The 11131-nt window shown below is 38.8% G+C and overlaps 1 protein-coding gene across 1 annotated transcript; it reads left to right on the top strand.

Moving 5' to 3' along the window:
• The first annotated feature begins 452 nt into the window (after positions 1-452).
• macroh2a2 (macroH2A.2 histone) lies at positions 453-11064 on the top strand. The gene is made up of 9 exons (XM_066693423.1): positions 453-650; positions 3685-3926; positions 4821-4927; positions 8288-8488; positions 8745-8855; positions 9175-9274; positions 9400-9489; positions 9977-10151; positions 10401-11064. Exons 2-9 carry the CDS (start codon positions 3755-3757, stop codon positions 10564-10566), a joined length of 1122 nt encoding a protein of 373 aa, XP_066549520.1. The 5' UTR covers positions 453-650; positions 3685-3754; the 3' UTR covers positions 10567-11064.
• Positions 11065-11131: the final 67 nt, after the last annotated feature.

Genomic DNA, 11131 nt, shown 5'->3' with positions numbered 1-11131 from the left:
TGGAAATTAAAACAGGATAACTATAATAGTGCCACAATTAAAATAAAGGGTATGTAATAAAATGTTAAAGTTAAGAATTGAATAATTTGTATTAAAGTGGGATATTTTGAGGTAAGCTAAGGACAAATACAATTATCTTGGAAAATCATAATAGGCTTACTATCACTATTACATATATACAAACATATACATACATATATGCTAGTTCAGCAAGGTAACTAAAAGTTTCACACACGTAAAGAAATATTGACTAGTCACTTCAAAATAAAATGACGGGGGGAAATCCGTTCTCTTATAAACATGGCTTCGTTGTTTACACACTGGGGGTAGATGCTAGTGATACAGGATGCTAAATGTGTCGCCTATCTCTGAAACAACACCGAGTTCCTCTCTACCTCCCTTCTTTTCCGCCGGCACCCCTAATCAGGGGGCGTTTTCTGTTCTTTTTCTCCTGAACTGAATTTTTCCCCTCGCCAGCATCAGTAGCACACAGGCTGCGCTGGAGGAGCATGCATTGGTTGTTGCCTTTAGTTTAAAATAACGGAATATACGAGCATAGAGAGAGAGAGGAAAAAAAAGAGAAACTCCTTGGGGATTTTAAAGGGAAACCTGGGCCTTCACGTGATTCGGTAGCGGAGAACAAAAAAAAGGTACTACAAATGAGAAAATTACACCGAAATACTGCGCGGTAGTTGTGTTTGGCAGCCAACTGCGTCTCCGAGATCTACTTTCCATGTCTGATGCGATCACACAGTCAATGGGTTGAAAACAAAATGGGGGGCTGAGCAGCTCTGGGAGGAGCGGAGTTAAAACAGAGGTTACGGCCCGATATCTTTACAGGTCTTGCGCTGAACACAAAGCATACGTGTGGTTTTAACTGCAGAGCAATAGGCCTATTGCAGTACAAAATGGTATCGGTGTAAAAATGCATGTGTGGCTCCTTTAAATAATTCAAGTCGCAGGCGGCGTTGTGTTCGGGGGGGACGCAATGTCAATAATAATAATGATAATAACACCGATTTGCAGCTTTTTAAGTTGATTTGTTGCCCACCGCTGCCCTGGCGAAATGGCTCGGATTGGTATCAGGTTGAAATGTGTAGAAAGGTCCCTCAAAAGCGCAATTCGTCACACTGGGGTTTATTCGCTGGATGCGTTTTGCTTCACGGTTGATTGGCTTTGTTCCTGCTTTCGCACCTTGTTTGTTTGTTGTGTGTTTAGAAATATCTCCCAATAATGTGTGTGTGTGTTATTCTAACTAGTGCCCATATCAAGTGAAAACATAGGCCTAACCTCTTTAAAACACAGGGCTCGGGCCTTTGTACATATTCCCACAAGTACCAAGGCATCACAGATCACCTTTGCGTTATTTCATCAAAAGCTTTTTTTTTTTTTTAAATTGGGTTATTGGTTTGCAGAGAAATTCCCAGTATGTGTGGAAAAAACACAGAATACACTCATATTTAAATAGTAATAATATGAGTATTGTTGTCCTTAGTTCTGTAGGTTTTAACTAAGGTGCATGTCGTTACACGGCGGGCAGTTTCTCTTTCTGCGTCGCGGAATAGCTTACGCGCAGTCTTGTAATTAAATACAATAATAAAGTCCAATCCTGAGTTGTACTGTCGGGGTTTCAAGATCACTGCAGTTTAAAATGCTTTGCTTTCATGAGCAGGAACACCTCCATGTTTCTATAGGCCCAGGCTTGCCAGTGCACTGGGCAGGGTAGCGTTTCTGTAGGGACACGGGCTCCTAGGCGAGTCGTATCAGGTATCAGGTACCGTAAAGAAACCTCCTCATCGCAGGGGTGCCAGCCAGGTTCGGTCTGCAGGCTTTCTTTACAAACGAGGTTTCCATTATGTAATTCGACCAAATATGGTATTGATCCTTATCCATTTACTACATATAATTGTTTAAAAAAAAGAAATGGACCGAGACCCTCCATTACTAGCGCTGTGGATCACTGTGTTTATGGCAATGTAAACAAGCGCGATAATAAAAGTGATTTTATTTGACGGAAATGACACGCTTTGGAGGAGCTGTCAAACTAGCCAGAGTGCCCGAAAAGCGGTGCACAAGTTTCGGTTTCTCATATTAAAAACCAAAGTAACGAAAAAACAATTGTTTGCACACACCTCGGCTTTCAGTTCTTTCACGTTTCAGTCAATTCAGAGGTCATATTTTAATATTTCATATAGCTAGTATTTATTATATTTCTTTGCAAGGCTATTAGTATATATTGAATTGATAATGCAAAGAAAACATGAAAGTTCACTGTTTTGGTTCTATATTTTGCATTCCTCTCGGTAACCTTGGCAGAAAATGAAATTGATAAGTAAACAGTCTATATCTCCAAGTGCGACTAACAACTGCTTCACATATTAAATATGTTTGCAGTGAACTTATCCATATATGAAAATGTCTCGTTTTAGGGTTAAAATGTGTCACATCAGCAGTCCTAATTGTGTAATGACTAAACCTGGGGTTCACTGGCTAGATCCAGAAACAAACTGATAAATGAAATAACTGAATGACAATATGAATAATGAAAACTTAGTTTAAAATTACAAAAGGAAAACTTAACATTTGTTTTACGCTAAACAATACAGGCCTATATAATTCTAATGTACTATGCATACAAATTCTTCCTGATCATTGTCCCAAGTGTCACATTTAAGCCCTTAAAATATTTTTTTTTGTAAAATGCTTTGCCTGCCATGTTCAAATAAATGAATGTATGTAATTTTTCTTCATCTGTGGGCTTCCCTCCAAATCTCCCACTGCTGTTCCCCCCCAAACCATTATTGATGGAGCTTGTTTTTCACCCGGGACCAGACAAGTTGTGCATTGATAGCTCAGAAATTATTTGAATCCAGCCATTTGATGATGATTTGCTCATATTCCTTGTGGAAGATGAACATTGTCTGTTTGTCTGGGCAAATCAGCTGCAAATACCCCACGTGGTGTATTTCACACATGCTTTCAAAATGCACTGGGCAGTGATTTCTTCCATTATTTTTTGAAGTCCCCCAACAGACACACATTGTATAAAACACATACCCTGAGTTGTCCGCTGCCTTGTTCCCATGTGCACTGCACAGTGAACCTTGATTTATTATTCAAGTTATTTTTAGTCTGGAAATCTTCATTGCTTTGTCAGTAGTAGTTAATATGAAATATGTGTGTGTTGTAGACTAAACATTGCACCATTCCAGTCAGAGGCATTTAGGTCAGGGCTCAAAGTTTTACAGAATTTATACCCGTGTTTGTACAATTCATCCAAGAAGAAGAGTACTTGAAATCAGTATGCGTTTATCTTTACAATTAGCGAGCCGGCTTCTTTATCAATGTATAAAGCCTGAACAGTTGTTCTTTATATCTGAGTGTGACTTCCAAAATCTTTTCCTTATAACGTTTATTATTAATGACACTTTAGGCATTTGAAACTAAAGGCCTTTGATTTCCATTTTCCACACATTTTCCCTGTCTGGCTGCTTCTGTAGTTACATACAGCTTTAAAATGTCTAAGCCCCAGTAAAATTGTGTACATATTTTAATGATAATTGTAATTATGTACTACATGTATTTTGACACATGATACGTTTTGCAAAATTGTATGTTTAAAGCAGACTTCAGAGTACAAGGGCTTTAAACTAACCTGCTGATTTCTCCCTTTCCTTGGTTTAGTCCCCTGGGTGCCCGAATCCAAGAAAGAATCTCGTATTTGTCCTCTGTAGGAGAGAGGGAGTGAGAAAGGATGTCAGCAAGAGGGGGAAAGAAAAAAAGCACCAAGCAGTCCCGGTCTGCCAGGGCAGGGGTCATCTTCCCTGTGGGCAGAATGATGCGGTATCTGCGCCACGGGACACACAAGTACCGCATTGGCATGGGGGCACCAGTCTACATGGCAGCCGTCATAGAGTACCTAGCAGGTAAACAACGCTGCACAGCTGCATGGGATCAAGCATTCGCTAAGCAGGTTCTTCTGCATATCACCAATATTTCATACACACCAGCCAGGCCACAGGATGGGATAAAGTGAAAACTTCAAAATGTAGTGTTTACTGGTAGTATTCAATTGCTAGAGCCTTGCAATTGGAGGTTGATTTAATCTGGTCACTGACTGGTGTACTCTTATTTTAAGGGGATGTATATTAAATATTAAAATCCAGTTATAATGTATGATAAGTTCACTTAAAAAAAGGTTCCTCTGTGTGGTCCTTAGCAAAAATGTTTTTTAATGTTTTATAATTATTGCAAAAAAAAGTTAGATTTTTACTGTTATTGCTTATTATTTGCTGAATTGAACACCCAAGCCTGAATGAGTGTCAATATGTGGCAACATATCGGTCACCAAGGTTTTGTTTTTGTTTTATGTAGCTGCACTGCGATTCTCAGCTTTCTCCAACACATTTTCTTCTGTTACACTTCCCCACTGTCAGCTTTGAGGTGTCTCTTTAGAAGTCTGCATCGCATGCACAATGTAAGCACAAAGAGGAACAGGGATTCACACTGAGAATACAGAGGAGATGCAGACATGAATATGAAACCTCAGGACGGGCCTTATAAGCATTTCTTTAATAAAAAAGGGAAATGAGAAGTAACAATGAATCTGCACATGAAAAGTGAAGAAAAGGATTGTAAAGTAAACTCATTTAAAATGCATATAGGTTATAGATTGATCACATTTTAAATAAAATAATATAATGAATGAGATGAATGTATGTATTAGTTTAAGTTCAAAGGTGGATATCTGATCTCATAACCCCAGTGCCTTCTCTTGATGGTGAAGCGTTTTGCTTTATGGGTTCTTTTTTGTTTTTCAGCTGAAATTTTAGAATTAGCTGGAAACGCAGCAAGAGACAACAAAAAAGGCAGGATAACGCCAAGACACATCAAGCTTGCCGTAGCCAACGATGAAGAACTTAATCAGGTAAGTTCTCCTTACCCGTGAGGTTTCAGATTAAATGTACTATTTGGGTATTAATCCATAATGGTTTCATCTGTATATCCTAACTAAAAGAGGGCCACCATTTCCCTTTACACTATTATTTGTTTTGTCTGTTTTTCTGTTCAGTCATTAATCTATCATTTACTATACAAACAAAATAGGGAGCCCTTAGCTTGATTGTATGGTCAGAGACAAAGCAAGTACAAAAAAACATTGCTTTTTAAAAGCAATTTACTTTAGTGGGAAGCTCATTTCAGAATCATCCGACTGAAATATCCACAACATGCAGGGAATGTATCCTCTCATTGTGACTCGGTTTACTCTTTTGTACTAGGGTAAATACACCATTTATTACTTTAACTGCAAGTTGCATAAAGATGATGTTTTACAATGTAGCCTAATACATGCAAGATTGCAATCTACACCTGTGCCTCTTAGCAATTGCCTTCACCTGGCTTCCGTACAGGTTGTGGTCTGATATTAGATCGATTTCATCACAGAGAAGGAAATGTGCTGAATGTACTCTGTAGAGGAGCACAAGTTAAGAGTAGTGGCATTAAGGACCTGCATTTAACACCAACAGCAATCTCCACAGAGTGGGTCCCTTTCAGTGATAATGATCACTGTGTTTCAGTATGAGTGTACTGCTGGTGTAGAAGGATTTCAGTTAAAACCAAGGGACTCTAGCAGCAGATGGTCTCTAACCGACGGAAACCGTCACAGTGTGGTTAACCTCATACGCGAGACAGTTAAAGACATAAGATGTGGCATCTAGAATAATCATGTTACTAGTATTTAGATTCAGACTGGTTTAACTTTGCATTTGTGAATCTAACAAAGATGAACAATTTTAAATGGATGAAAATTAGACGCATGCGTGCACTGTTCGGCCTCCCCTAGCTGCTGCGGAGCAGGTGCACACAGGTTCAGCTGTATTTCAATAATGGACCAGGTTCTTGCCCTTAGAGAAATGTTATAAAAAGTTGCACTGCAAAAACCCGATTTAACAGTAACATTTTACATATAATAAAATGAACAATCCACCTCAATTGTGCTGGCTGCGTTGCACCTATAAAAATGGATCTATATTTATCCTACTTATAAATATACTAATATGATTGGACATACACAAGGCTGCATATACGGAGTTGGACGATAACGAGAAAGCTAAACTCGCAGTATATCAAACTGGACCAAGATTCACATCCATACGCTTTGGTCAGTATCGATTAAACTTGGATGTAAATATGAGAATAATATTTCAAACCAGCACCTCTTCAATGGCGCGCTGCTCCTCCGCTCCGGGCTTTTCAGCTCGTCTTCAGCGCATGCGCAGCGTGACGGGGACACAACCGCAACACGTTCAAATAAACCATTTGTTCAGCGCGGCTGTGTGTCGTGTTGAAATCGACACCCTCTGAAGGTTCCTCGGCCGCAGCAGACATATTGTATTATTAAAGTGTCAAGCGATTTTATTTAGGGATCACACGACTTCAAATAAGAATTAGTTTGAGCTTCTAAACAATTCGTACAATAATACACAGACACGCCCAACCGCCCGCAAAACGGCCTTTTGCCCCACGAAAAAAGCAACCCCGGTCCTGGGTGTTTCGGTCCAACCGAGCTCTGAATTACTTAATGGAACCCTTAATTTAAGTAACTGTATTATGTTTGACTGTTTAAATTGTGTAACTGAGTATTGTTAATGCCCTTAATTGTCTATGAGCCACAGTGTAACCTCCGTCTCTCACCTGTGCTCTTGGAGCAGCGCGCAATCTGATTTATCACCTGAGAGCGGGTCTTTGGATTGGCTAGACATGAACAGAGTGACGGCCAGTGATTGGGTAAAAATATATCAGCTCTATGGGTGATGACAGACCATAGTAACGTCCTTTCCATTGGTCAATACCACACCTATGTTCTGCAGTTGAGTTACTTTGTAATTGATGAATACTTATCTAACACAACAACTTTGTTAAATAAATGTCTGTGTAAAAATATCTAACTATTATACGACGTATGGAAATAATAACAGCAGCAAAAAGCAATGTCAACTCACACATCTCATGTCAGACCCTAGTATTATTGTTTCCCAATATCATCACAACTTTTTATTGTCACAATTTCAGTATAAAGGCTGCAACTACTTTGCAATTACAGCTTTAACTGAACGACACATTTTTTCTTTTTCAATTTTTATTAAGTTTCATTCAGTTGCTTAATAGTTTAGCCATGTGAGCTGCAATGAAAATGCCTTGACATTAACGCCCTTGTGGGAATGATTTCTGGTCATTACAGCGAAATACAAAATGTATTAGACTATATCTAGCTAATTTATACAATCTACTTAACTAAACAATTTACATTTCCAAACCACACTCAACACAGACACCTGTGCGTTTGAGTTCCAGCAAATACAAAATAGCAGTAGCTGGCTGTGGATGTAGCTTAATAATAATTTGTTTGTTGGGGCTCTCTTTCCTTTTTTGTCATCGCTAGCATTGCAGGAAGGTGTTTGGCTTTTAGGTGGGTTATCATAGCAGCTGTAGATTTGTGGTAGTTTTATTGCACTGCACATATTATACACTTAAGTGTTTTCATTCACTTTGTCAAAGTATTTCCATGCAGAACTTCTCTGTGAGCAAGCCATCGGTCGCGTTCTTGTAGCGCATATTTACACAGATACTCAGAATTGTTATAATTCTAAAACACTTTGATCCAGGTCATTAACAAGTCACTAATTATTACTATGAAAAATCATTAAAAGTAATTATTTTTTCACATCCTTAACCTGCATCCCCTACTGTTAAACAATGAATAGGTTCTGATTTAGGAAATTATTAGTTCACTTAAGTAATTGAGAGCTTGGTTGGAACAAAAACCAGCAGAGTTGGTGGTACTCCAGGACCAGGATTGAGAACCACTGGTTTAAAATCATTTTAGATCTCAGATTTGGCAAATTATTAGTTAAATTAGGGTTCAATTAAAGTACCCTACTAGTAATAAAGCAATTGAGAGCTCAGATAGCATGGTGGACAGTAAAACACTTGTTCCACACAAAACATGTGTGAAATGATCTGGGGATTAAATAATTAAATGAGTTGAATATCACTTTGAATTAAGCATGGTTTAAAAACTTTATAACAAATGTTACACATTTTTATCTATAAAATAATACACTTAAATTATAAGTTGTGAATCCATAATAGGAATTAAGAATGAAAGAAAATAAATTTTAGAGGCAAAGGCAATTAAAAAAAAAAAAAACTATAGAATTGAGTAAAGGTGGCATTGCGTGGAGAAACCCAGGTGAATGACACTGTGCATTTGTGTTGCCCGCAGCTGCTGAAGGGCGTGACTATATCCAGCGGCGGGGTATTGCCCAGGATTCACCCTGAACTGCTGTCCAAGAAGAGGGGCGCCCGGGTCAAAGTGGACTCCCAGGCCTCCGTGCCTGAGAAGAAAGTCACCTCCGCAAAGAACGCTGTCAAGAAGCCTGCAGTGAAAAAGGCTGGCAAAGGAAAACCTGGCAGGAAAGCAAGGGTTGGTGGATGTTCATCTTGCGCTTATGTCATTCAACCAGCTACATACACTGCTGCGGTGTTTAAAAATACAAACACGTCTTATCAATGTGTCTTAATACTGTTAACTCCATATTGAGGAAAATAAGGAATAGGTAGATAAGATATGCCAAAACTAAACATTAAACATTGATTTCAGTTCATAAGTTTAAAGCGAAGTCTGTTGGGTGTAGAACCTGTCTTAGGGGTTCCTCTTTTGTTCTTCTTTGTTTCTGCAGGAGAAACGGGCAGAAAATAACAAAGAGGGCGCCTCCAGCTCCACTTCAGATGATGGACCTGGAGATGGTTTCACAATCCTCTCCTCAAAGAGCCTTTTCCTGGGGCAAAAGGTCAGGCTGTATTGGATATCTAAAGAGTTCAACACAGTGTATGTGAATTCTCTCTCTGAAAATAGCATTGTTTGTATTAAAGGTAGTAATAATAGTGGTAATATAACAAGTAATATTACAGTTTCACCAGCATTTGCCATTCCAAGTATTCTTCCTAATTATACCTTCATGCAACAAACGCTATAGTTGTACAAGGAATTACACTTTTTAACATTTATTTTATGACTTTGAGGACACTAATAAAACATTGTAATGAAAAAAAGGGAACCGTGTACATTTCAGAAGTGTGAACTCCCTTTCTAAATCATTTCTCCATCAGCTTTCACTGACTCAGAGTGATATCAGCAAAATCGGATCCATTAAAGTGGAGGGAATCATCAACCCTACGAATGCAGACATTGACCTAAAAGAAGGAGTGGGTGAGTGTTATCCTACAGCACGGCTGGCACTCTTATAGATTTGTGTATCTGCAGTTTGTCTGCACGCACCAGTATCTGGGAGTGCTGACAGCACGGTCCCTGACACAGCACTGCTGTCCTTTCAGGCAATGCTCTGGAGAAGGCTGGAGGCAAGGAGTTCCTGGAGGCAGTGAAAGAACTGCGGAAATCCCACGGGTCCCTGGAAACGGCAGAGGGTGAGAGGACAGCCCATAACTTTGAGTTTGAATAAAAAAAAATAAAAGACCCTTTTCTGCCAATAGCCAATAATAATTAAAAACTTGTGCTTCACAGAAAACTATTGTAGAACGAAAACTAAAGACCATTTCTGAAATACTTGATAATGACTGCCTCAGTTTTTTTGTTTTTGTTTTTTTTTCTCATGATGAAACATGCAGGGAGTTGAAAAGTATAGAAAAGCAGGTTAAAAGGCACTGATATTTATATTGTTGTAGCTTTTAGGATTAAAACGCATTGGATAAATACCACGGTAGTAGTTTGATTTACAAAATGTGCTCCACGCTCCCTGGCACAAATGATTTTCCAGCAGAAAGTACTTGCATATCAAATGCAATTGTCAGAATCCTATTTGAAGAAATGAAATCTGGTAAGACTTGGCAAGAATGTAATTGCACACATTCAGGTTAAACTGGTCCCTATTTATTCATTTCACTGTCATTGTAGCTGCACTCAGCCAAGCCAATGGACTGGCCGCCAAGTTCGTCATTCATTGCAACATCCCTCAGTGGGGCTCAGACAAGTGTGAGGAACAGCTGGAGAAGACGGTCAAGAACTGCTTGTCAGCTGCTGAAGACAAGAAGCTCAAATCCGTCGCTTTCCCCTCCTTCCCCACTGGCCGGTAAAGCTTGTTAACAAAGTGCCCGAGCACCTTTTTAAAACAACGCTGGCATCAGATCTTGATGAAAACCTATTAAAGGAAAAAAGTTGAATTTAATGCAAGATATTCTAAATCTAAATAAGCTTTGTATCTGCAGCATGTAAATGTGTATGCTTTACATTGTGAAAAAGTGGAGGAAAAGGAGGAAATCAACATCACAGACTCAAATGACATTTACGGTCCGTTTGCTTTTGTTTTTTTCATACTTAGAAATGGTTTTCCGAAGCAGACGGCGGCCCAGTTGATCCTCAAGGCTATCTTCAATCATTTTGTCTCCTCGACATCATCCTCTCTGAAAAACATTTACTTTGTCTTGTTCGACAGCGAGAGCATCGGCATCTATGTGCAGGAAATGGCCAAGCTTGACACCAAGTAAGGAAGACCGGGGTGTGTTTTGTTTCACAGTTGTAATAAAGTATCAGTTGGATTTTTAGCAGCCAGCATAGCGTGGGACAAGCGGATTATTGAAGTAGAAGAAACAAAAATGGCTTTTTATAACAAAACAAAAGGTTGAGGTAGTTTTGTGAGAAAAAAACAGATCCGTGTGTGTGTGAAGAAGTACTGTATGCTTTTCAATTACACTGTTTTCTAGTCTCCTATCAAAAGTTAGTTAGAGTGGATAGAGAACTGAGAGTTTCTAATTTTAAAAAGATGGCCCATGACCCCATTTCTTTTATTTTGGGTTTGTTTCTTTAACTGATCGGTTCTTACATTCCGTGTACAAAGAGAAATTTTAAAAGACTGTTATCTGTTCTTTCCCATGAATATCCTTAGTAGTTTCTGATACTGTTAGTTTACTAAAAAAAATAAAAATAAAAATGTGTGTTTGACATTCTGCTTTAAAATAAAAACAGATGTTTGACTCCATAACGAATGCTTGATTTTACAGGAGTGGCTTGATCAGGTGATCAGGAAGATTGTGCTTAGAAAGTGAGATCAAT

The sequence above is a fragment of the Amia ocellicauda genome, chromosome 20, assembly GCF_036373705.1.
Source record: "Amia ocellicauda isolate fAmiCal2 chromosome 20, fAmiCal2.hap1, whole genome shotgun sequence".
Classification (NCBI taxonomy): Eukaryota; Metazoa; Chordata; class Actinopteri; order Amiiformes; family Amiidae; genus Amia; species Amia ocellicauda.
Note: the sequence above shows the minus strand (reverse complement) of the source record. Positions and strands in the feature narration are given on the sequence as shown.